Source organism: Sphaerodactylus townsendi, linkage group LG05 (genome assembly GCF_021028975.2).
Source record: "Sphaerodactylus townsendi isolate TG3544 linkage group LG05, MPM_Stown_v2.3, whole genome shotgun sequence".
NCBI classification, from domain to species: Eukaryota; Metazoa; Chordata; class Lepidosauria; order Squamata; family Sphaerodactylidae; genus Sphaerodactylus; species Sphaerodactylus townsendi.
The window spans coordinates 54,232-79,683 of NC_059429.1; the positions used below are offsets into that span (position 1 = coordinate 54,232).

The window sequence follows — 25,452 nt, forward strand, 5'->3', positions numbered from 1 at the left end:
CGGGCCTATAAGGAGCAGGCCGACAAGAAGAGGCGCCCCCTTCCTCTGGCTGTCGGAGATTGGGTGTACCTCTCCACAAAAAACCTCTGGGGGCTGCAGGCTTGCCGGAAGCTGGGACAGAAGTTTTTGGGGCCATACCGGGTGACTAAAGTGATTAATTCGGTAACGGCCGAGTTGGAGTTGCCCAAGAGGTTTCGGGGGGTGCACCCGGTATTCCATAGTAGCCTGCTGAAGGCAGCGCCCCCTCCGGACAAATGGCACGCACGAGAAGAGGCTCCTCCGCCAGAACGGGTAAGAGGGGAACTGCACCAGGAGGTGCGCAGCATCCTAGTCTCCCGAGTGTACTGGAAGAGACTGCAGTACCTGGTGGCATGGACCCATTTCCCGGAGGGGATGAACGAGTGGGTGGACGCCGGACATGTTAGCGCACCACGCTTAGTACGGGGGTTCCATAAAGCATACCCAGAACGCCCACATCCGTGAGGGAGGCCTTTGGGGGGGGGGCAGAATGTCAGGATGAGCCCCCTGGCTCAGCCCCCCTCCCCCTTCCAGCCTTCCAGGAAACAAAAGCTAAAATGCAGCCACCGCTCTCCGAGGTGTGGCCAGGCGGGCCCCTGTCTTTTGTAATGTTAACTCTGCATTTGAATGTTGGTATTCTTCCCTTTGTTATTTTACCGTAACTGCCCTTGGCTTGCCCTCTTGGGCCCGGCAAGGGGCGGGCCAAGGGCAGCAGGGATTTAAGGTTTGGTTCTTTCTATATTCCTCAGAAATCGTCTCTCTCTCGCATGCTTCAGTTCTCAATAAAGTCTGCTGTTTTTTAAAGAAAAACTACAGCTCGCTTTATTTTGGGACTGCGGTCTCACACAAGGAGACTTAAAGGGTGTACAATCTCCTTTCCCTCCCCCTCCCCACAACAAACGCCCTGTGAGGTGGGTGGGGCTGAGAGAGCTCCAAAGAACTGTGACCCGCCCAAGGTCACCCAGCTGGCACGTGTCAGAGTGCACAAGCTAATCTGATTCATGTATTTAAAATGATAATGAGGATGTTGCAAATAATTTGCCAGCAGTTCACAATGGAGCTCAGGAAGGCATGCATAGAGTTTATCCTTCCAATGAACATGAATGATTACTGAGCAGTGCCATGTAACTCAGTTAACTGCATGGGGGGGGGGGGGGAGTTGCCAACTCTGGAGTGGAAAATTGCTGGAGATTTGCGGGGAGATCCTGGGAAGGGCAGATTCTGTGGAGAAGAGGGACCCCAGTGGTCAAGAATGCCATCGCGTCTACTGTCCAAAGCTGCCATTTTCTCCAAGGGAACTGAGCTCTGTTGTCTGGAGATCAGTTGTAATTCCAGGAGATCTCCAGGCACAGGCAGGAAGATGGCACCCTAGCCCAGAAGACTTGAATCTGGATCTCCATGTCCAAAGTTCATAGGTCCGATGCTTGGAGCCTGGTTGCAGGTCCTCTTCCTGCAACTGTCCAGATTTCTCCCTCAATTCTGTAACCAGCAGTAAGTCAGTCAAAGAGAGATCTTGGCTCCTCTGAGCACTGGGCTGGACCTTAATTTGGAACAACAATGTGTCTGACCATCTATCCCCCTTCTATTGCATGTTCCTTTGCACCAAGTTCCATCACAGGCTGTTCTTGACTACACCTGGGCTGCTCAGAAACAGTGGTCAGTGAGCCCCCTCCCCCCCGGTCCTGTGGAAACTGGGAGAAATTCTCTCTTGAATCTCTGCACACAGAGCTGCCCCAGAAGTTCCCCTCAGTGCTTTCAAAAGGCTGGCCAGTCACAACAGAGGGGCAGGCAGTTGAGGTTAAAACAAAAAAACAGCACTTTCACACTGAACAAGCATTCACAAATATTCAACACTTGGTGGAAATTTTTGACCCAACAGAACTCCCCTGCTAAGAACACTATTTATGTGTAAGATGAGCAGGCTTGAAGACATCTCAATGAGGCCCTGCTTAGTTTGCTTTCTCACAAGTAGAGGAGTCTGTAAGAATCAGGGACTTTTGGGTAGCAACTTTGGAACTGTGTCCCTAATATCTTGACCTCTGTTGTCAGTTTTCTTATAAAGATCTGGTGATCTGGTTTAGACAGTTCAGGCCTATGAGGAGGAGGAGGAGGAGGAGGAGGAGGAGGAGAAGGAGAAGAAGGAGAAGAAGAAGAAGAAGAAGAAGAAGAAGAAGAAGAAGAAGAAGAAGAAGAAGAAGAAGAAGAAGAAGAAGAAGAAGAAGAAGAAGAAGAAGAGTAGTTTTGGATTTATATCCCCCTTTCTCTCCTGTAGGAGACTCAAAGGGGCTGACAATCTCCTTTCCCTTCCCCCCTCTCAACAAACCCCCTGTGAGGTGGGTGCGGCTGAGAGAGCTCCGAGAAGCTGTGACTAGCCCAAGGTCACCCAGCTGGCGTGTGTGGGAGTGCACAGGCTAACCTGAATTCCCCAGATAAGCCTCCACAGTTCAGGCGGCAGAGCGGGGAATCAAACCCGGTTCCTCCAGATGCACCTGCTCTTAACCACTATGTCACTGCTGCTGTTAAAAGGCTTTTTGCTGGTTGACTGTGCAGTTGCTTACTTGGTGTTTGAAACTGGTGGTTTTATGCTGGGTTTTCATCGTTGGCGACAAGGGGAGACGGCACGGGCAGCCCGACCTCATCAGATCTTGGATGCTAAGTGAGGAAGACTCTGCAGAGGAAGGCAGTGGCAACCTGCTGCCTTCTCGTTTTCACAGCCCTTTGCTGGGGCTGGATGGCACTTTGCACTGAAAACTCGGCATCATCGCTTTGTTGGCCGCTCTGTGTCTGCTGATTGTTTTGACTAATTATATTGTGCATAATTTTTTAAAGTTGGTTTCTCACCCAGTAGTCAAACAAATCAAACAACTCAGAAAAAGTGACTTTACACATCGCTTTGCAAAACCATTTATTTTCATATTCATTTAAATAAATGAATGAAAGAGCAAAGAGTCATTTTATAGCAGCCCAAAGTATTACAGAGAATTTTCCTACTGAAACTATGAAGGTCACTGAAGGCAGGAGCACAATAAATCATTCATAAGAGATGGCCAGCTTCGATCAGCCCTTTTAGGATGGCAGCTGCCCAGGTTACCCTGATCTCCTGAGATCTTGGAAGCTGACCAGGGTTAGCCTTGGTTAGTACTTGGATGGCAGACCACCAAGGTTGATAGTGGTTGCTACGCAGAGGCAGGCAGTGGCTAAACCATGTCTTGCCTTGGAAACCTCATGAGGGTTGCCGCAAGTCAGTTGTGACTGGATGGCACTTATTATACCCCTTTAGGGCATCCTTCAAAGACTCCTGGAAACAATCCTTTTGGCAAGAATCCTGCATCAGTTACCTTTTAGGCCAACACATCTGTACCCCAAATCAGAAATCCCCATTGGAAGAAGCAGGGGTGGTTGTCCCAGTTTAAATCTGTAGCGCCTGTGCATTTGCTGCATTTTGTTCAAAGGCCAGGTGGAGGCCTACCCTTGGGGTGAGCCCCAGACAACTTTGAAGAGGGTGCCCCCCTCCTCAGTCAGTAACTACTTAAAAGTTCCTCCTCTCATTCCAGGTTGGAGAAGGAGCTGGAACTGTTTGAAAATGGAGTCTCAGCATCTTCGACCGGAGAGACCTTGGCAGAGGAGGCTACGGAAGAGAAACCCACCCACTCACAAAAGGTCAGGAACAGCCCTCTACTTCGGTTTAGGACATTTGTACACCCACCCACCAAGGAGACGGGCTTATATTTACTTCACTTGTACCACTATCTCCTGAGATCTTGGAAGCTGAAGAGGGCCAGCCTTGGTTAGTACTTGGATTGCACACTACCAAGACAGACAGCGGTTGCTACACAGAGGCAGGCAGTGGGAAATACTTCTGAATGTCTCTTGCCTTTAATCCTAACGAGGACCCAAAGAAGCTGGCATGGTTCTCCTCTCCTCCATTATATCCTCACAACCGCCCTGTAAAGCAACTTAGTCAGAGAATGTGTGACTGACCCAAGGCTACCCAGCAATCCCCTCTAGTAGCGTAGGGATTTGGTCTTGGGCCTTTCAAATCCTAGTCCAATACTCTTACCACTATACCACACTGGCTTGTATGGTTCTTCTGTTCTGTCTTCACAGAAACTCCGTGAGTTAGGCTTGGTTGAGAGACAGAAGCTGGCCCAGTGTCACCCAATCAGCTTCCAGGCTGAGTGGGGTTTGCACTCGCGGCTCCGTGATCCAAGTCCAGCACTCTGCTCGCTGCATCATAAAATGGCTCTCAATGAGAACTATTCTAAGATTTCACCCAATATTTACTTCTCTTTCTCTGTCCTGTTTTATCGATCATGGCCCAGCAATGTGGTTTGTGTGGTGTTTCCAGTTATTGTATTTTATTTTAGTGAATCTAACTGAGCAATACTATGTAGTGGGTTTTCAGAATTGGTTTTAAATTTGTTGTATAAATGTTTTTCAGACGTTTGCCTATGAGAACTGCAAGCTGTATGGTAATTGAATAAATAATAACAACCTAGGTGACCTTTTTCAACCCTCATACTGTATACACGTGAATTTATATGTGGGGGAGGGGGAAGCTCTGAATTCACATCTCACAGGTATTTCACATTATATGTAGGTGTCATGGAAAATACCTTGTAATACTAGACTTGTGAGCCCCCAGTGGACATGATAAGGCACTATGTGCAGGACAGAGAAAAGGTAGCGTTTCTTCTACAAGACATGATTAACACATTCAGTTTGCTGTCATGCAGTGTCGTCATGACGACTGGCTTGGATGGTTTTAAAAATGGATTGAGAAAGGTTACAGAGAATGGAGCTATCGATGGCTACTAAAAAGGGCGTTCCTGTTCACAATCAGTGGCCCTCAGTTGCCAGGGAGAGGGGCTTTGGCCTAAACCTTTTGGCTACCAGGGTCAGCTCTGTGCTGGACTAGACAGGGCTCCTTTCAGACTGATGTGTCCAAATGTTGCAATGGGAATGTGCAGATATTTTCTCTTTCTCTCAAAACTTTAGAAGCAGAGCAGGGAAGCAAAGGCGTAGCTCGGGGTGGGATGGGGGGTGTTCCAGGGCGTGGCAGAGAAGCCACCAATAAATTCCATTTGTGGTAGCTTCAGGAATGGTAAAAGAGAAGGAACATACTGAGTAATATGTTTGTGGGGATTGTCTACTCCAAGAAAACAGCAGTGAGGGTGCCTTTAGGGAAAAATATTCACCAGGAGAGGTTTTGGGGACCGCTTCTCTCTCTTCCTGTGTCCGCACAAGAGCACTGTGAGGATAAAGCCCTGTCTCCCGACACAGGCCGCCCTGAATTTCTTGGAAATCTGATAACTAGAAGCCATATTACATTATTAACCAAGAGACGCCAAAGAGCCTGTTCAAAGGGCTCCCCTCCGCTGATTTTTCTTTCCACTGGTTGCTTCTTGCACCTCACGGTGCTGCTGCAGAAGGACCAGTGAGCAGCCGGGAGCATGCTGAGAATGGCCCATGACATGCTGGATGCCAGTCAAGTGTAGAAAGGAACTTGACATGATTCCTGCTGATTCCCTTCCACTAACACATCCTCTCTTTCTTTCCACAGGCTCCTTTGGGCTCAGCAAAGTGTAAGTCTCATCACATGATCTCAGCTATTTATTAATTTCTTGATTTTATTTTATTTTTTTAAACCTCCCGAGAGCAGAGAGATAAGCTGCCCAGAGAGGCAGCAGCATCCTTTGTTCCCTGGGGAATGCAGCTGGGCCCCTTGTTGTTCTGATAGCTGCAGTGCCACCTCTGGCCACCCACAATGGTGGCAGTAGAGAGTGGGCCTCCAGTTCCCTTCTCTGGCCAGCAGAAAACAAAGCCCCTCCAGGGGTCCCATTGCTCAACTCCCTTAGAGGAGAGAAGAGCAGAATAAGAGTTTAGATTTATACCCTGCTTTTCTCAGCCACAAGGAGTCTCAAAGTGGTTTACAAACTCCTTCCCTTTTTCTGCCCACAACAGGCACCTTGTGAGGTAGACACACAACACACTCGGGGTGGCACAACTTTCCAAGGGAAGTGCAATCCCACCAGAGGCGTATCGGGGGGAAATGGCACCTGGAGACAAATTGTCTCTGGGTGCCCCCGCCTGCTGCTGGGGTCCCCCCACTGCCGCCCCCTTGCTCCCAGCTCCCAGGGAGCCCCCTTGCTCCCAGCTCCCAGGGAGCCAGCAGTCCTTTCTGCCATCTCCCGGGCTCTGAGAGCTGCTTTTATAAGCACTGAGGCTTGGGGGGGGGGGGCCTCAGGGGGCGTGGCCCCGCCCCAGTCTTAGTGCTTATAAAAGCAAGTCTCAGAGGTTGAGAGACGGCAATTGTTTCTCACCCTCCTGGTGGGGAGGTCAGAAGGGACTGCTGGCTCCGTGGGAGCCGGGAGCAAGGGGGGTGGGGGTGGGCAGCAGCCAGATGCCCTCAACCCTGCCCATTTCAATGATGACATGGGCAGGTTGAGGGTGCCCGAAGGACTTCCTGCTGCCTTCCTGGTCATGTGGGAGGACCAATTTTACGCCCACCCCCACGTGACCAGATCAGTGGTGCCCAGGGACAGAGGGTACTCATTGTCCCCTGGTAAATACGCCACTGGATCCTGCTGCTGGTGACAGTTGATGAGAGAAGCATGGCGGCCATTGCCTCTACCTTACAGGTTATCCCTCCCGGGACTGGCCCTGTACATGTTTACTTAAATGTTTATACACTCACACACACATACATATGACTACATATGACTAAGGAACAACTTCCTTTCTCTCTTTTCTCCCTCCTCCATGTGGACAATGCAGCCTCCAACAGTCCCATGAAAATGCTGGAAAGAGGTGGCATGATGAAGGCAGGTACGTGGCATCTTGTCCCTCAGCTGTTCTCTCTACCCTCCTGGGGGCCTATTTGAGCGCCATTGCCCTGGGGGCGGGGGGGAACTGTGCTGTTCACAGTGGCATGTTGCTTTGCCTGCTGTTGCCATGGTCTTGGGCCACCCTCAGCTGTGAAGATGGAGGGCAAGGTGCACTAGCAATTGCAATGAATTATCAGGAAAGGCTGTTTTTGTGGCCCTGGGCTTTGTGTTGCTTGCTACTGGACTACATGAATTGATTTCTTTACATCGATCCCCATCTGCCAGATGTTAGCATGTGCCAGGATTCTGGCCCAGGGCCGGGTTTCTATACCAGGAGAATTTACAGAGTAAGACCAAACACATGTGCCCCTCAACAGATGCTAGAGAATAATTTCCTTCACCACTGAAGGTGGTGCAGACATTAGGAGGTTCAGACATTAGGATGAAAAGGGAAGGGAGTATCCAGGCAGACTTGACTGCTAATATTCCTCTTCCACCTTTTGAAAAGAAATGCGCAGTGGACATTGTAGAATTTAGTTAGTTTTACATAAATAGATTTTGTATAGGGGTTATTACATCTGCAGAAGCTGAAAGCCTTTTTAAAGGGATCCATGGAGGGTGGTTCTGTTGGTGGTTGTTGTCCTGACAGGTAGCTGAGTAAGCTTTGCTTGTGATCTAGAGAATCGTCAAAATGTCAGACTTCAGTCCAAAATTAAAAACTGTGGACGGTTAGCTATAGTTTTTACTGGGAATACTAAAGATCAGGAACAGAAACTGGCGATTCTGAAGATCACAAGCAAAGCTTGGGCTTATATTCCCCTGCCCTCTCCCACTTGGCCAAAAGGCGCCAACCCCGTTCCCACAGAATCAAAGTGAAAGTACAAAGGACAGCACGCATTTCACACATAAGGATTTGAGCTAAAACAGGTCCCCAAGGCCAACTGGCGGAAATAGGGAGAGGAAGTATCCTCCCACCATCACACCTAGGGCCATTCTGACAGCCCTCCATGTTCAAAAGCAGCCTGCCATAGAACACCAGGTGCTGGGGGGGGGGGGTGTCCTGCCACTTCTTGCCTCACTTTGTGGCTGCAAAGAATATCTGACCAGCCATTGTTTTAAATCATGCAATTCTTGCATTGTTAATTATTTCGTTTCCTGGAGTATTTTGAAGGAAAACCTTAGTACAGAACTCCAAACTTCCGGATTTTTCCCAGTGGCGGCGGCGGGGGGAATGGCACCCAAGCCCCACCCACCATGCAGGGACCCCCCCCCACCCCCCTTACCTCAGTTCAGCTGGTTGCAAGGAGCAGCTGGCTGAAAAAGCAGCCTGGCTGGGCCACCGGCTGAACTAAGGTAAGTGGGGATGGGGGGGGCTCAGGGGACTGCCCTCTCACCATGCCCCCCCCACTTACCTTAGTTCAGCCTGGCTGGGCTGCTGCCCAGCCCAGCGGCCCGCCCCCACCAGGCTGCTCTGAGCCACGGGGCCTGGCTGGTGGGGTGGGGCCGGGCAGGGGCGCTCAGGTGTGGCTTCCGCCAGGCCTGGTGAGGTGGGGGAAGGGGAGAGGAGAGGGGGGGATGATTTTCTGCCCCCCCACGTGACCCCAACAGCGAGCGCCCGGGTAGCTATGCAACTGATTTTTCCCACTCCAGCAAAAGAAATTTCTTACACTTAAGGATTGCAACCCCATATATGTATAGGGGAGAATAGAAGGTTGGAGAGAAAGGACCCCCCCCCCCCCTTACCTGGGAGGCTGTTTGGTTTCACCTGAGCACCTATCAAAACAGTTTTTGCCTCGGTGTAGAGCCAGCCTGTGGTCTTTGCCAGGCCAAAGGAAGAATGACCGGTGGGAAACGGTTCGGACAGCCATTGGAGAAATGATGGTTGACCAGCAGCTGTTAGCCATTAACCACTCCTAAGTTATAAAGTGCAGAGTGCCCCTTTTTGTAAACTGGGCTGCTGCCCAGGTCGATCACTTTCCGTGGCTGCAGGGCAGATGGTATTGATATAATCTCATTTTGGATATGGCTCCTGTTGGTTAATCGCTGGGGAGGGGAGGGGAAGGGAGGGGCAGGGCATCTGCATATAGATTCCATATCAATCCCACAGCAGTCAGAGGGTGAGGGGTGGGTGGGAAAGCCAGAGGAGCCAGAGGAGTAAACCATAACATTTCAGCCAGGGCTGCAACAGTCAACCAATTAGTCAATCAATAGATTACCCAAACCTTCTCTGGCCACACCCTGCGGAGCTTTTGTCTGAATTACAGCAAAGCAGTCCAGGAAAAATGCTGTCAATCCCCAGAAGGGCCACAGAGACGCCAAGGTTGATTCTGACAATCGAGTAAACCATTTCTTCCAACAGGCACTCCTGCTGATTATAAATGTTGACATTGATTGATTACATCAAGGTCTCTGAGTCTGAGTTCAGGTGGCAGCTCAGACTTCCCTTGGATCAAGCCCAATCCAGACTATTTATTTTATTTTACAAAGGCCACCGTACTAAAACATCTTGTCAGATCTCAGAAGCAAACAGGGTCAGTTTTGGTTAGTACTCAGATGGGCAACCACCAAGGAAGTTCAGGATTGGCTGTTGCGGGTTTACGAACTGTGTGGCCATGATCGTCTGGGGTTTTTAGCTCCTAACATTTTGCCCGCATCTGCAGTTGGCATCCCCAGAGGCTTGAAAGGTTATAGAAAATAGTACAGCAAATTTCCCTACAAAAGACTGACTGTAGCCTGGCTACATAGAAAACCTGAAGACCATGTATATGCAAAATGAAGTTTTTCTTCTCATGTATCAAGAGTGGATGCCTTTTCAAAACTCAGACTTCATGGCAGAATAATATGTAGTCAATTCTGTCACTGATCAATTGCATAATAGGTGTCATCAGAACATAGTATAGACATCTAGTATGTGTAGGTGGTACATGTTCATGAATTCCATCCAAATTCCGATCACCTGGATTTGATGCCCGTCACCATGATGAGCCTCTGAGGATTCAGCCATAGATGTGAGCAAAACATTTGGAGCTAAAACCACCAGACCACTTTGGCCACACCACCTGAAAAACTCACAACAACCCGTTGATTCTGGCCATAAAATACTTCAACAATATGAAGTCCAGGATTTTTCTTTGCTCTTCTCTTCCCCTGAAAACCCTATGGGGACATTTAAGTCAGTTGTGACTTGACTGAACTTTCCACCACTTCCAGTAAAATGTGTAATCTACTTATGCCTTCCAAAATGTCTGCAGAACTCCAGATGTTCTTCAAACTACACAGGGTGGTAGTTTGCATAGTTTCCTCCTTCTGACAAATTCATACACTGAGAAGGCTATCTAATCAGACTGACTTGGAAAAATAGCAAATTCTTAATAGTTGCCCCGTGATAGTAGAACCTGCATGTTCAGGCATACTGTGCTGCTGCAGGACACCCCACACCATAGGGGAGGGCTGCAATTTTTGTGCCCTGCTCCTCCCCTAAGGCCACCCTGTTGGGGTTCCATTCCTACATCCTCAGGAATTTCCCCCAGCCTGGAGTGGTTAACCCTAATTGTAAGTACACTGGGGCAGAGAACTTTATCTATTTGGTTAAGCCACTATGAAGGTAACAGCAATCATGTCACCAAGGGGAGCTAGAGAAGCAGGCAGAGGTCCTGACTCCCCCCCCCCCCCCCCCCCAAAAAAAAAAAGATTCTGGGAAGAAGTGGAAAAAACTCTACTGAAGTTGATGGCTTCCTGCTGCTCACAGACCCTCTTTGCAGCTGCATGTTCCGTTTCCCCTTTGCGCTGCTGACAGCTTGGCGCTTTCCTGCAGGCGCACCCCCCAAATCCTGCCTTGTCATATCTCACAGCACCCCCATCACCCCTGCTCGTGCCGAACGCTTCACTGCTGAGCCCAGGTGGTGTCGGGGTGTGAGGGGTTTGGGTGCTCACTCTCCTGTTTATGTCCCAGCTACATACTCTGTGGAAATCACTGTGGAAAAAGACAGAGTCACTGGGGAGACCAAGGTCCTGTCGAGCAGCACTAGACTCCCCAAGGTCCACTCAATACAGGGGGTCAAAGTGTACGAGGACGAGACGAAAGGTATGCGCCCAGGAAGTGCTGGGGAACATGGGCCCTCCTAGCCTCCCGCAAGCCCTGGGGCCACAGACTTCTTGGGTCCAGACTGATCCAAGGGGCTGAATTGGCATCACCCATCTGTTTATAGCCCTAGTTGATGACTAGTTTTTAAACAGGGAGCATATTCTGGTTTAAGGAGGAAATGATCAAGCAGAAAAGGTGAAGAGAGGTGTGACCAAAATGAGCAAGGGCTTTCTGTGAGGAAAGGCTGAGGGATTACTCCAGCCCTGTACCATCTCCATTGGCTGCCCATCAAGTTCCAGATCATGTTCAAAGTGCTGGTTCTAACCTTCAAGGCCTTGAGCCTACATATCTAAGGGACCGCATCTCCCCGTATTGCCCCGTCAGGTCCCTCTGCTCCTCGGAGGAGAACCTACTGGAGGTCCCTGGCCCGAAGGACATCCAGCCTGCCTCTACAAGGGCCAGAGCTTTTATGGCCCTGGCCTCTACCTGGTGGAACAAGCCCCCCAAGGAGACCAGGGACCAGTTCCACCAGGCGTTTGGCCAGCCGGGTTGACTGTATGATCCCCAGGACATCTAGGCCCCCTGTGGGCACGACAGGGGTGAGGTGGGAAAATTGTTGCCATTGACATAGTTTGTTTTATGAATGTATCTGTTTTTATTGTTTTAAGTTTTATTTATTTATTTGTTTGTTTGTTTATATCCCGCCCAATCCCCGAAGGGCTCTGGGCGAGTTACAACAAGCTTAGAACATTAAACTGTGGCTCTCAGCTCAATCTGGCTGAACACATCATTAACAACCAGCGACCCATGCTGGAAAATGATACTCTTATCTCCGTCAACGGGAGGCAAACCTTTTCTTGCCCAAAGACTGTCTCCAACCAGGGCCTGCAACAAACCAAGATCTGTCCTCCTATCCACTCATTCACTTGTTCATTTGTCTATGTTATACATGCCTTCCAATGTCAGCAGTGCCCTTCCACTCGAACATTGCACATATAGCTCAGTCCCTCCTGTCTGCACGATCTCCGAGGCTTCAGCTGTCCCTTCCCAACTGACCACTCCCTCTTTTTCTCCAGTCTTTGCTGAGTTCTTCCATTTTTTGTTTGTTTGTTTCACATCTCCCGCCTGCTTCAAACTCCGCTCCTCTCACCGGCTCTCAATCTGCCGTTTGTTGCCAACCATTTCAATGGTATATTCAGAAGTCTTTGTATATGATCATTGGTTGTTCACTGCCCTGAGCCTTCTGGAGGAGGGCGGTCTAAAAGTTTAATTATAAATAAATAAAACAAATAAATAAATAAATATGGGGGAAGTGTGGTGTGCCACCTGGGAGTCCCAGGTTCGAATCCCCACTCTGCCACAGAAGCTGGGACCAGTTGCACGTGCAGTCACACTAATCTGCATCACCAGATGGTTGGGAGGATAAAATGGAGGAGGGGAGAATGATGGACAGGTACCCTGAGTGTGGCAGAAAGGACACTAGAACTTTGGGATACCCAATGAATAGACAGGTCATAGTTTTCAGACAGACAAGTGTACTTCTTTGTACAACATATAATTAAACTTGTGGAACTCACTTCCACAAGATATAGCAACAGCTGCTGGTTTTAGATGTCTTCAAAAGAATATCAGACACATTCCCAGAGGATGAGTCCATCTTCAGTGTTCATCTTTAGAGGCATTTTGCCTCTGGTTGTCAGTTGCCAAAAGATGGGTGTTGCCCACCGAAAGGCATCTGGCTGTCCAGTGTGGGAAACAGAATGCTAAACTGGACAGTCCATTCTGATCAGCCAGCCAGACTCTTCTGATCTGCTTTTGACCCTTCTGTGGAAGCCACTTCAACTTTGGGGCTGCCCACCAATTCCCTTCTTCTTGAGCTGAAACTTGTACAGAGAGCGAATTGCTGGACCTTGTGTCCTTGTGGTGATTTGTGTCTTGTGTCTTTTAACTTCTGAAACACACGTCTTTGGCAAACAGTGGAGGGGTGTCGCTCATGTTCTAGGTACATGGAGGGGGAACTGCTTGGGATTGGCTTCATGCATTGTCATATTACCTGGGCCGGGGGTCCCCAGATTTTTTAAACCTGTGGGCTCCTTTGGAATTCTGATACCAGGTGGTGGCACCTGCCTCGGAGGGGCGGGGGGGCTAGCAAAGGACAAAATGGCTGCCACAGGAGACAGAGCTGCACACACAGAGGAAGCCACGAGCAGAGAGGAAGAGGAGCAATTTAACAGTACACAGGGAAAGAGGAATAGGAGAAAAAAACACAAATACTTGTTGGCAACCAGTGGCATACCTTTGCATGCCTCCCCCCCCCAAACACACACACACCCCCGGCCTCCAACCAAACTCTCCCACCCCCACTGTTCCCCTGCCAAACTCCCACCACCCCCCTGGCAAAGAAAATTAACAGACCTTTCTTCCACCAAAACCACGCCGAGGCCAGCAGACCACTGTGGCCAGGGGCAAGGCCAAAGAGGGCGCCTCCTTCCGTGGCCTTGTCTCCACTCCCAGTGTGTTGCCAGCCTCGATGTGCTTAAGGACTAGTTTGCCTGGGCCGGGCTGCAGGGGGTGGGGGAAGGCAGGGGGCAGCAGCGGGTGACCAAAATGCGCCCCTGCATGACTTAGGAGAATGGTGCCTGGACCATCTGCCCCCCCAGATATGTCATTGATGGTAACTGCTGCTGAAACAGTATTTGAAACTGCATAGCCAATCAGATCTTCAGGGGCAAATCAGAGGCGCTAGCTGGCCCCACCCACTTAAAAAAGAAAGGCATTGGTTGGCACCATACATTGGGCACCCCAACTTAGGCTTCTGATGACTGTCCAAACAGAAATGGGTTCTGCACCTGCCCTACAGTTAATGAAGGATTCGTGGGTGGGGTGTGTGTGCGCGTGAGTGTGGGAATCGCCCACCCTCACACCCAGGAGGAACGTGGTCGGCTGGCCTGTCCATGCGATGCTCCTTCTCTGTCTCTCTCTTGCAGTGGTTCACGCGGTCCATGCTGAGGATGGGGCCATGGAGAATGGCATCCACCTTCTCAGCTCCTCTGAGGTAGATGAACTCATCCACAAGGCCGACGAAGCCTCCGAGAAGGCCAAGAGCAATCCCCCCAGCCAGAAGGTCACGCCCCGGAAGGAAATCACCGGTGTTCAGGCCAAGCCAGTGCATGGCCCAAAGGGTCCCGAGCCAAGCAAGGAGCAGCCGGTCACCATGATCTTTATGGGTTATCAGAACGTGGAAGATGAGAACGAGACCAAAAAAGTGCTGGGCCTCGAGGGCACTATCAAAGCTGAGCTTGTGATGATCGAAGATGCAGAGAACAAACCCACATCAGATAGCACAGGGAAGGACCATGCCCCGCCCAATGGCAGCACCGTGGAGGCCGTGACAACCCTCCTGCAGAAGGAAGAGAACCAGGCAGGCGAGCAGCCGGCAGCCAACGACACCGACCCTAAAGAAGTGGACAAGGATCTCGACGTCAAAAAACAGCGCTGCAAATGCTGTTCTGTCATGTAAGTTGGCTGCCTTCAACTCTGCAGGCCATTGGGACTGCCTTTCCTCCCCTCCTCACCCGTCACTCTCACCAGGATACTTTGACTTCGCCTCCTCCTCGGGTACCTTTTAAGTTAGCTCCTTGGTTTTTTGATTTTACTAAACAAGACAACGGTTGTATTATTTTTATTTTCAGGAGGGATTGCCTTTTTTCTATCTTTAAGTGACCAAGAACTTATCTGTGGCTTTGGTGAAAAGTGTATAGTATATACACTGCAGCTGCTAGGCTGCCTGTTCTTCTTTGCCCTCGCATCCGTAAAACATCCTTATCCATCCTTTCATAAACATAACGGATGCCATATTGTATTTATTAGCTCAAGTAATCATTTTTATCCCTCTCTGCAGCAAGATGCATCAGGAAATCTTAAACTTCCACATGACCAAATTTCATGGCCCTTTAAAAAAATTATTTGAAAGATGAGTTGACGTGCCCTAATCCTACTGAGCCAATCCTGCAATGTTATCCGAAGGAAAATTACCAATCATGGAACCCGCATGAGTGTAGCTTTTGCAATTGGTCTTGCAGCCCTTGGAATTCATTTGGTCTTTAAGATCTTGCAAGTCTGTTGAGAACTTTTCTAAGGCAAGACTTTTGCACCATTACGTGAAGTGTCACAACGGGAAATCTATCATTGTGTGAGCTGACTTTGGATATGAAAAGACCCCTGTCTGTCCCTTGGGCCCCGGAGAAATCCATCAGGCATCCTGATTTTGAAGACTTGTGCAGTTTTGTTCCACTTCTGCAGTCCAGCTCCACTTGCTCCTTTGACTGTCCAAGGAGCTGCCAGCCAAGGATGATGGGATGGCGACAACCAAAAGCTGGCCTAACTGTGATCCTTCTACAGTTTTGTGGAAGGTCCTCTCACACGTGTTAAACGGGGATGATTCGGTATGCCGTTCCAACCACACCTAGATTACAAAAAGTACTCACTCCTTGTTGATTCTGGTTCAGCAGTAGAAGCCAGGCGCTAGGAGGAGGGTTGGGTCCCAGGGACCGGCATGTTTGATGGGAGCCACAGTCAGGGGAGATGGGAGTCCAAGGGTCATTTGAGGAGAGACCAGCCCATGGATGGGCTGCAGGCCTGACTAGGAGGCGGAGGCCTAAGGTGACTAGTTGTGAAGCAGGACAAGTATCCACGTGGAAGCCCAGTGACAAGAGGCCCAGACCGGGGATGGCGGGAGGGGGTGGACAGGACTGACTTGGCAAGATCAACCAGATCTAGCTGGTCTAGTTGATCTAGATCTAGCCAGATCTATTTGTCTAGTGTGCCAGGGAATGGGGCGGGGGGGCAGGGGCATGCTATGCAATCATGGAGGCTTTCAGGAAACGACACCAAGAGATTTCTGTGTCTGGGTGAGCTAGGATGGCCACTGGTGTTAAAACGCTTCCCCTTGTCTGAGAAGGCGTCTTTGCCAATAACAGACAACACTTCTTCAGTCTGTCCTTATTTGGTACCAGCCAAAGAGCTCCTTCCGCCCTGCTTTGTTTCCAGCGTGTTTGGCCAGTGCCCGGGGACGGTGTTTTATCCATGGAAGCTCTTGGGAGTCTTCGGGATGACCCATTTTCTTGTTTTTGCTTCCACAGATAAGCATGGTGTGTGTGTGTGTGGGGGGGGGGTAGCTGAGATTTCCCTTGGCAAAGCTCATGAAACACAAAGTGCGCAACAGCCTCAAGTTGGTCTATTTCAAAGCCACAGAATTGACTATGTATTGTCTGATCTGGGCAGAGACGTATGGCCTATAGGGACATAGGGTAACCCATGTCCCCAGGCGCATGGCTTCTCCACAGAACCAAAAGATGTGCGCCCCAACCACACGCCACCGAGCCCTGCCCCCCTGGCCTCCCTGTAGGCTGGCTTTTGGCCCCCACCCCAGGCCCTGCTGGCCTCCACAGAGACCGGGGACGGGGCTCGGCCTGCAGGGAGGCCTGGGGGCAGAGCTTGGCAGCGCACAGCCCCGCCTCATGCGGCCCCGCCCACAAGTCCCACCTCAAGCCTCTGTGCAGGCCGGTGGGGCGGGGCTCAGTCAGTGGTGGGATTCAAATAATTTAACAACTGGTCGTTTACAAGCACCATTTTAACAACCGGTTCTGCCAAAGTGTTGCGAACCGGCTGAATCCCACCACTGGGCTCAGTGCCCCCAAGCCGGGCCTCCAAGCACAGGGGGGCACCAGGAGAAGGGGATGTCTCTGGGCACCATTTCCCCCTGATACACCTCTGGATCTGGGTCTACCAACTTCTTTTCCCACAATGCACCACATGACCAGTTTGTGGAATTCTCCAACGCAGGACGTGAGGGCAGTCTCGATCTAAGATGACTTTAAAAGGGGATTGGAACAATTCATTGGGGGGGTGGGGGGGGGGTTCAATGGCTATTAGCCACCTGCAGCATCCACATTCCATGGCAGTTTGTTTTAATGTCCACCGTTATATGGAAACAGCAAACTTTCGTGGGGGCATTCGTTTGACTCCTGGTGGGAAAAGCCTCCTGAGTGAGATGGCCCAATGTCCTGGCTGAGGAGGAGAAAATATGCACGTGTCTCCAAAGCACCATATTCCCAAACGTCTGAAATGGGGGCGGGGGTCAGACTCACTTAGAAAAATGTCTTCAGGATAGATTTTCTCCACCAGACTGCTCCCGGAGTCAGCAGCACAGCCCTGCCCAGCACAGGAAGCCCCGCTGATGTTCCTTTCTCCTCTGCCCAGTCAAGGCAGACTCTGAGGAGGAAGCCGCCTTCTGGGCAAAGGGGATGGCGATGCCATGTACCCCCCCCCCCCGCGGCCACAGCAGAAGCTGCCCTGCTCTCTTCGCATGTAGAAGGTCCAAGGCCCAGACCTCCTCGGAAGGATCTGTGCCGTTGTGAAAAACCTCTCTCTGCCCTCGGCGCTGCAGCCCCAGCGGAGCCGGATGGATGAGATGCAGAAGGCAATTTCACTTGTCTGTAGCTGCACTGCATGCTGGAGGGCCCCGGCTCTGCCTCGCAGCGTGGGCTGTGGCTCCGTGGTAGGGAATCTGCCTGGATGCCGAAAGCCCCAGGTTCAATCCCTGGCATATCTAGTTAAAAAGGACCGGGCAGCGGATTATGTGGAAAACTTCCGCCTGAGACTGCAAAGATTGTCATGCCCTTATATAAAGCCGTGGTGCGACCGCACTTGGAGTCCTGTGTTCAGTTCTGGTCGCCACATCTCAAAAAGGACATCGAAGAGATAGAAAAAGTGCAGAGAAGGGCAACGAGGATGATTGAGGGACTGGAGCACCTTCCTTATGAGGAGAGGCTGCAGCGTTTGGGACTCTTTAGTTTGGAGAGGAGGCGGCTGAGGGGGGATATGATTGAAGTCTACAAAATTATGCGTGGGGTAGAAAATGTTGACAGAGAGAAATTTTTCTCTCTTTCTCACAATACTAGAACCAGGGGGCATCCATTGAAAATGCTGGGGGGAAGAATTAGGACTAATAAAAGAAAACACTTCTTCACACAACCTGTGATTGGTATTTGGAATATGCTGCCACAGGAGGTGGTGATGGCCACTAACCTGGATAGCTTTAAAAGGGGCTTGGACAGATTTATGGAGGAGAAGTCGATTTATGGCTACCAATCTTGATCCTCCTTGATCTGAGATTGCAAATGCCTTAACAGACCAGGTGCTCGGGAGCAACAGCCGCAGAAGGCCATTGCGTTCGCATCCTACATGTGAGCTCCCAAAGGCACCTGGTGGGCCACTGCGAGTAGCAGAGAGCTGGACTAGATGGACTTTGGTCTGATCCAGCTGGCTTGTTCTTATGTTCTTATGAGACCCTGGAGGGCCGCTGCCATTTTGAATACAAAATATTGACCTTGTTGGACGGATTCAGTAGAAGGCAACTTAATAACAACCTGGGCAGAGTTTGTTGTCAGCAGGGGTGTAGCTTGGGAAAATGGAGCCTGGGGCACACTCCAAGTTTTAGGCCCCCCCATGGGCCCCTGCCCAGCCTTGCCCCCCCGCGGCGCCCCCCGTGTCCCACTTCCTTTCGCCAGCAGCAGGGCCTGGCGGGGCTGGGCAGGGGAGTGTGCAGTGGCCGCTGGCCTTGGCAGGGTGGGGCTGGATGGGGGCGCCTGGCAGCAGCCTCCGCCCGGGAAGCCTCTCCCCACCCTGCCCCGTGGTAGCTGCACCACCAGTTGTCTGTACTTTTGGGATATTAGCAACCTAACTGAGGCAACACACATTAGCAGAGGCCCCTCAGAACCCCTGGAGCCCCTCACCCACACCTGAGCCCCTGGGGAGGGCTGGCAGCTCAGAAGAGACGGGGCAGGCTGAGGGTCTAGTTCTGCAGGCAGCAGCTTGGCGTGTCCAGCAGGGAATTCTGGCGTCACTTCACTCCATCCTCAGGATGGATGGGGGGGGGGGGTGATGTGGCAGAGGCCTTGCCCACCATGGGAGGGGAAGTGGTGGGTGCAGGCAGATTGGGTGCTTAATCCCCACAGCACCCTCTGGAGCAGCAGTCCCCACCCTTTGGGAGCCTGGGGCACCTCTGGAATTCTGGGACAGTGGAGGATGTCGCCACCAAATGGCTGCCGCAAGTTGCCTTCAGCCATCCAACAAAGACCCCGGTGCTGTGGTACAAGCAACGTTTTTGAAAATCTCCAAATCAAACTTTAGAGTGGTCAGTCGAAGCCTCGCCTGCTCCTCCTACTTTCAAAAATACCACCAGAAAAGGGGTCAGTGGGCAGCAGGGCACCCCGAGGCACCATGCTGGGGACCCCTGCTCTTGAGAAACAAGGCTTTTGACCTGGCAGTGGCAGCCACCCTTGCAGGGGGGTTACTATGCCACCAACACTCCCCCGCCCCCAGAAACAGACTGGTCTCCTCAAGTGTCCATTCATATGCCAAACTTCAAGGGACAGAGAACAGAACCCTGAGAGCTTCTTTGCACATTTCTACTTGGAGTGACAATCAGGCTGGCTTTCGGCTTTCCTTCCCTTTTTGATTGCTTAATGTCCCCTGAGGAACCCACAGGGCAGTCATGGGGCACAGTCTACCAGCTGCTCCTCAAAAACGCAGAGAAACCGGCGGCTTTGGAAGGTGGGCTCTGTTGCGTCTCACCCTGCAGAGCCCCCTTCCCTTCCCAAGCCCCGCCCTCCATAGACTCCGCCCCCAAATATCCAGGAATTCCTCACCTTGCAGCTGGCAATCCCACAGGGCAAAGGTGTGCAATCCCAGAAGAGGAATAACTGGCAGGCCGCACTCTGAAGATGCCAGCTGACCTCTCCCGTGGTTGATGGCCACCAAGACCAGCGGGATGTGAAAGTAGACATTCAGTGGGATCCCCAGATGTAGAAAAGGGACCAGGAGGCAGCGGATAAATAGGTCAGGGGTGTTTAACGGGAGGAGGGCCAGAATCATCAGGCGATGCTGTGGAATGGAGGGAAAGAGGAGGAAGGAGGACAAGGCAAGCGGGGGGGTGGGTGGGTTGGGGGGTCATTTAATGTTCTGTTGGGCAACAGAGATTGAATGCGTTAAGCTTGGTGCAGGGGGAGCATTGCAGTGCATTTGTGGGAAATCTCCCCATTACGTGTGCAGAGCTGGAGGCCGAAGCCAAGCCTCTGAACCTTGTGCAGTTTCTGTAGATTCTTTCGAATGATGCTTGGGATCCTGTGGCCCCTTGCAACCCAGGCACGGCGCCCACCCATGGTCTGCTGCGCCCACCCATTTACCAAGGTCTGCTGTTCTGCCACTCCCAAACTGGGCTCGCCTTCATCTGATGGGCCTGTTGCCCCAAAGGACCGTCTGGTATCAGAGCTCTCACCGAAGACATGGGGAGCAGGCCCACAAGGGACATGCTCACTTTTTGCAAGAGCCGCGGGGATCCCTCCTGGCATCCGACCATCCACACCAGCAGCAACACCTCATCCTTGCGCCCTTTCTTGGAACCTGCTCTGAGCATCCTCTGCTGGCCCCCAAAGCCCTGAGCAAACAGCTGCCGCACCCCGGAAACCTCTGGAGCCAGCAAGAGGGACAGCTGGCCAGGCTTTGAAGGGACGGCCTGCCCTCAGCTCACCGGGGCCAGAGAGGAGGAGGAGCCCTGCTGTGGAAACCCCCTTGCTAACCTGCAAAACCAACTCACCCTCTTCCTCCTCCTCCCCCTTGCCACACCCCCCCCCCCGTCTGTCTCATCTGGTGTATTGAACATGCCCCCCCCCCCCCGCTGCCTTTTGTTCTCACAGCCATCTGTCGCCAAACTCCTCTTTCTGGCCCTTTTTGCCTTGCTGAAGTGCACTTCCTTCTTCACCTGAGCTGTGTGAACTTCCACCTCTTTCCCTGCCCTGTTGTTGGTTTGTAATATATCTGAACAGAGCAAATAAAATGTGTGAATAACCTGAAACTCTGGGGCGCCTGGTTTTTGCCACCTTTCCTCCTCTCTCCCTTGGCCTTTCTTTTTTTCTTTCTTTCCCTATTGTGCTCCTTCTTTGCTTCCCTTCCCTCCCTCCCTCCCTCCCTCCTGTGCCTCTGGCCATTTTTGCACAGCCAAAATATCCCGGGGTGAGCATGAAAAATATCCCTGTGCAGCTGAGCATTCTGCACAGTTCATTCCACGTTTCTTCCCTCCCTCCTTGCTCATTTGCAGTTTCTCTTCTGTGAATCTTTTCCTTTCTGCCTCATCTCAACAAGGGCATAGATGGGCAGCCGAAATGATCCAGGGATTGGTGCCCCAGGAGAAAAGGCAAAGGATCTTGCAGCTTTGATGTTTGGGAGAAGACAGAATAGAACCTTGTCATGGGGAAGGGGCCTTTCTCTGTCTCCCCCACTACATGAGACGTCACCTGACGGGCACTAGATTCAGGACAGATAAATGGAACCGCCCATGCCTTGCACCACGCAAACAACTTGGAGAACCCACTGCCACAAGATGGTTAACTGTTTAACCAATTGTTGGAGGCAGTAGGTGAGTGAAACCTCCACTTTTCAGGGCAGTCTACCATTGAGAACGTGCCAGACAGGACAAGCCCAGAACCAGCTGGCTGGCCATTTTTGGAGCAGGATGTTGGACATGATCCTTTGGCCTTTCCTTTGGCCTGATCCAGCAAGAGTTGAAGCAGGGACATCTCCAACCACATGCTTAGCCAATACTCCACATAAGTGGGAGTGGCCAAGATGAGACCCCACCCCAAATCCTGTTTGTTCCCCATCACAAGGGCTGTTTTCCTGACCCCTTTTTGCCTCTCTGCTTCTATACTGGCCAGAGAAGCTCTTGAAATTCCCCTGGTCAGCAACATTGCTTTGGCCACATAGTGCCTGGTCAGCAGTCCATTCCCACCTCGTCCCTTTTGTCAGCCCTTGTCCATAGTGCTTAGAACAGCTCTCATTCCTGCCCGCTCCTGCGTAGCTCACAAATCCTAGAAAAGTCTCGAATGACCCAGCCGACCTCCCAGGACAAACCTCTCTGTGCCCGTCAAATGCCACAGTGAGCAGTCTCGGTCCTTTCATTCAACAGTGAAGGTCCTCAAAACACCCAGAGAGCTCTCATCTCTGGCTCAGCCGTTTCCCAGCCCACTGAAACTCTGGCCATTTATGCTGTTGTAGTCTCCTTTGCATTGAGTGTACATTCCCTTTGGGGTGGATTCTCAATTACATGCCAGTTTTCCCTTCTGGGGAGGAGTGCCATCCCCTCAGTTCTGCAGACCGCCACCATGGCCAAAGCCAACTATGGAACCAACCAACAAATAAACAGCCACAGCGGGGAGGGGAGGGGGCCTGCCTGCACAGACACCCACTCAATGAACGACAGTTACAGTAAGTGCAACACTACTTCATCGTTGTGGGAATTCTGTGCAGTCCCACATTGAGAGACTAGCAAGCAAGACACAAACAGCTGGTAAGGATGTTTATTTTTAAATTGCATGCAGTATAGCTTTTCCCACAGCAGCCTCCCTGCAAGAATCTACACCAAACGCATAATGCTTAATAAACGTAGACTCATAGGGCCAAATGGTCACTAGATTTAACCACAGATCATAGGAGGCCGGTGTGTCTAGGAGTCCGGTCAGGTGGACCTGCAACTGAGATTTCGAAGGGCCACCACCAGCCAGTCATCAGGGCACAGGAACGCTGTACACCCTCTCTCGGCCAGGTAAGCCACCCCCACTGACATGCACTCGGTGAAAGTACATGGGGCAGTGGCCAACCCAGAGGGAGCACTATGTGCTCAAACACACGGTCCCCACGCTAGAATCTGAGGGACTGACAGTCTTGTTCATGGATGGAAATGTGGAAATACACATTGGTAAGGTCCACCACAGCAAACCAAATACATTCCTGCACAGAAGCCCACTCGATGAGCTACAGTTACAGGTAAGTGCAATTCTGTATATTTTCCCTGCTTCAGAACTCACCATGCCCTCAGGAAAGAGAATCCCCGCAGTTTCAAAAAGCTCTCCCCGTGCAACATTTTCTCTCCCTTCCCAGGGAAAACAAAGGAGATCCGCATGCGTTAGACTTTGGGTTTTCTCACTTCTCCCTGCCTTACCTCCCCCACACCACACCCGTTCTTCCCCCTATTTCAGACCAATGGAGAGGCTTTTAAAAAAATAATGCTGAAGCTCCAATGTTAGATCCATTGAAACTGATGTGCTATCGACCAAGTCTAGAGAAGTAACACTAGATCACAGGTGGCAGAGCTGAGATGGCAACAGGTGGGTTCCCAAACCCTGGCTCATTCTGAGGGCTCCTGGGTGACACCCTGCACAGACAGGGCACGGGTGCTGTTGGAAGAGGTCATGGTTCAGTTGTTGAGCATCTCAGGCAGAAAAGTCTCCCGTTAAAAGGTCCAGGCAGTTGGTGATGTGAAAGTCCTCCTCTGCTTGAGAGGCTGGAGAGCTGCTGCCCATTCTGAATCGATGGGGTTGACCTTGGGGGACCAGGACCTGGTTCGGTAGGAGGCAGCTTCATCTGTTCGTCTCAGCTGACGGACGCTGTTGTTGTCATCATTTTTATTAGCCCTCGTGACATCTGGCCCAAAGATGATGTAGATAATTGTTCTGCATGGCGCTTTGAGAGGTCAGTCATTGAAAAGCATCTGGAAGCCCTGTAAACTAATCACACCTGGTGCAGAGAGGAGGCTAATTCTGCACCTCTGGTTGAAGTGATTTTGATGGAACTCTGGGCCATGCAGAGACATGGCAGAGAGACTCCTCCATGGAGAGGAGCTTTGGGCTCTGTTTATTCATTAGGCAAGGTGTAGCAAAGTAGTATGCAGGTTTGGAGTTACTGCTCAATGTGAAGATGGTACTCCACTGACCCCACAACCTTGGAGGAGGGTCACAGCAGACCTGTCTGTTCTCTTCATTGCACCCTTCAGAAATGGGCCTGCCCCTCTTCTTTCTCTGGGCAGGACTGCTGCCCCCCCCCCCCCCCCAATCAAAGGCCGTTGTTCTGTTCTGGTATTTTGCTATTCCTCAGGTCTTCACAATCCTCCTTTGGTTCTTGCTGTGTGGCGGGTGAAGTAAGACAATAGCTGTTTTCAAGCACGGCTACTCATTGGCAAAACCAAAGCTGCTGTTGACATGATCCAGGCAAAGCAAATACTCACGCACAGCTTGGTTTGGATGTGGCTCCTCCAGGCCACCATAGCTAGGCAAATCAGAGAGTCGCCCATGCACTGCTTTGGGTAATTCTGCAAGGTGCAGCACCCCTTAACTTTGCAACTGTCATTTTAATACTTTGCTTTTGTGGCTGGCTGAAGGTCTCCCCCCGCAGGCAGCAGTGGGATTTGACTCCAAGTCTGCACTCTGGTCCCTGTGCCAAACTACCCTTCTCTGAGCCCAGACTGCTCAGGGTCTGGTCAATTCCCCACTGACTATTAAACACACGATACTCACGGGAATTATCCAGGTTTGGTGCAGAACTCCACACTGCACCAGCACCCAACACACATTCATCCCGTTTCTGGCGCTCTTCCCCCCCCCCCTCACGTGTTTTTCCAGAACCTGCTTGTAAGTACACCTTTTTGAAAAACACGGTGTGGAATCTGGAGCGGTGAGGAAGTTCGGGGGTTGAATCCAGATTCGTTTTTCCCACCACTAGTGGTGACATGGAGCCTCCCATCCAATGAAAATGTAGTGGGCATCGCACCCGGCTTTTAAAAAAAATTCGTGGACCGAAGATCCACGTGGATACGAAGCAACATGGGGCTGGTTTTGACTGATTGACTGAGTAGAAGGCAATACAAAGCAGTGCTACACGTCGTATCCATGTGGATCTGACTCACGGAGGCGCATGGAAACAAGGCTTTGCTTAAATTGCCCATCGCTTCATCTCCGTGTAGAGTCGTTCTGCGCATGCTCGTGCAGATGTGGATCCGCAAGGTGGAAAAAAATTCCCGCCTCAACACAACACAGCAGCCAATCAGGAAAGCCCCTGAGTGGATTACGTGTTTGATCCGCCAACTGTGGGGAGTCCTGCGTTGCTGCTGTGGTGCTGGGAACAAGGATCGTTTGGGGGCCACAAGCTGCAGTGGGGACCATCAAACCATGATCAAAAGGTGCCAAATCTTTTCAAACCGGTTTGGATCTACATTCATTTTTTCAGTGGGGAATCGACTCCTGTCGGGCAGAAGAGCCTTAGGAATATAATCTACTCCTCAAACAAACAAATGAAAATTATTTTGGCTTTATGGTGAGGTTGCACCCAGATAGAACTGTACAGGCACATGTCAGACCTTAGTTCATAGCCTGGGGATGCCCTGGAATTACAGCTCATGTCCAGACTACAGAGATCAGTTCCCCTGGACAAAATGGAGAAAACCCGCAATTCAAGAAGGATATTGACAAGCTGGAATGGGTCCAGAGGAGGGCAACCAAAAGTTTAGTCTGGAGAAGTGAAGGTTAAGGGGAGACATGACAGCCATGTTTAAATATTTGAAAGGATGCCATGTAGAAGAGGGAGCAAGCTTGTTTTTTGCTGCTCCAGAGACCAGGACCAGGAGGAATGGGT

At 51.1% G+C, this 25,452-nt stretch overlaps 1 protein-coding gene across 4 annotated transcripts in view; it reads left to right on the forward strand.

Moving 5' to 3' along the window:
- Window positions 1-17,636, forward strand: part of PALM (paralemmin) — a 54,020-nt gene extending 36,384 nt beyond the window's left edge. For 3 of the 4 annotated variants that reach the window (XM_048495858.1, XM_048495857.1, XM_048495860.1), the window contains 5 exons: window positions 3,573-3,678; window positions 5,582-5,603; window positions 6,796-6,846; window positions 10,798-10,929; window positions 13,917-17,636. In XM_048495858.1, coding sequence (XP_048351815.1) covers window positions 3,573-3,678; window positions 5,582-5,603; window positions 6,796-6,846; window positions 10,798-10,929; window positions 13,917-14,449 — 844 coding nt within the window. In that variant the 3' untranslated portion in view covers window positions 14,450-17,636. The remainder of the gene's footprint in view (window positions 1-3,572; window positions 3,679-5,581; window positions 5,604-6,795; window positions 6,847-10,797; window positions 10,930-13,916) is intronic. The other variant, XM_048495859.1, reaches the window with a different exon arrangement.
- The last annotated feature ends 7,816 nt before the right edge of the window (window positions 17,637-25,452 follow it).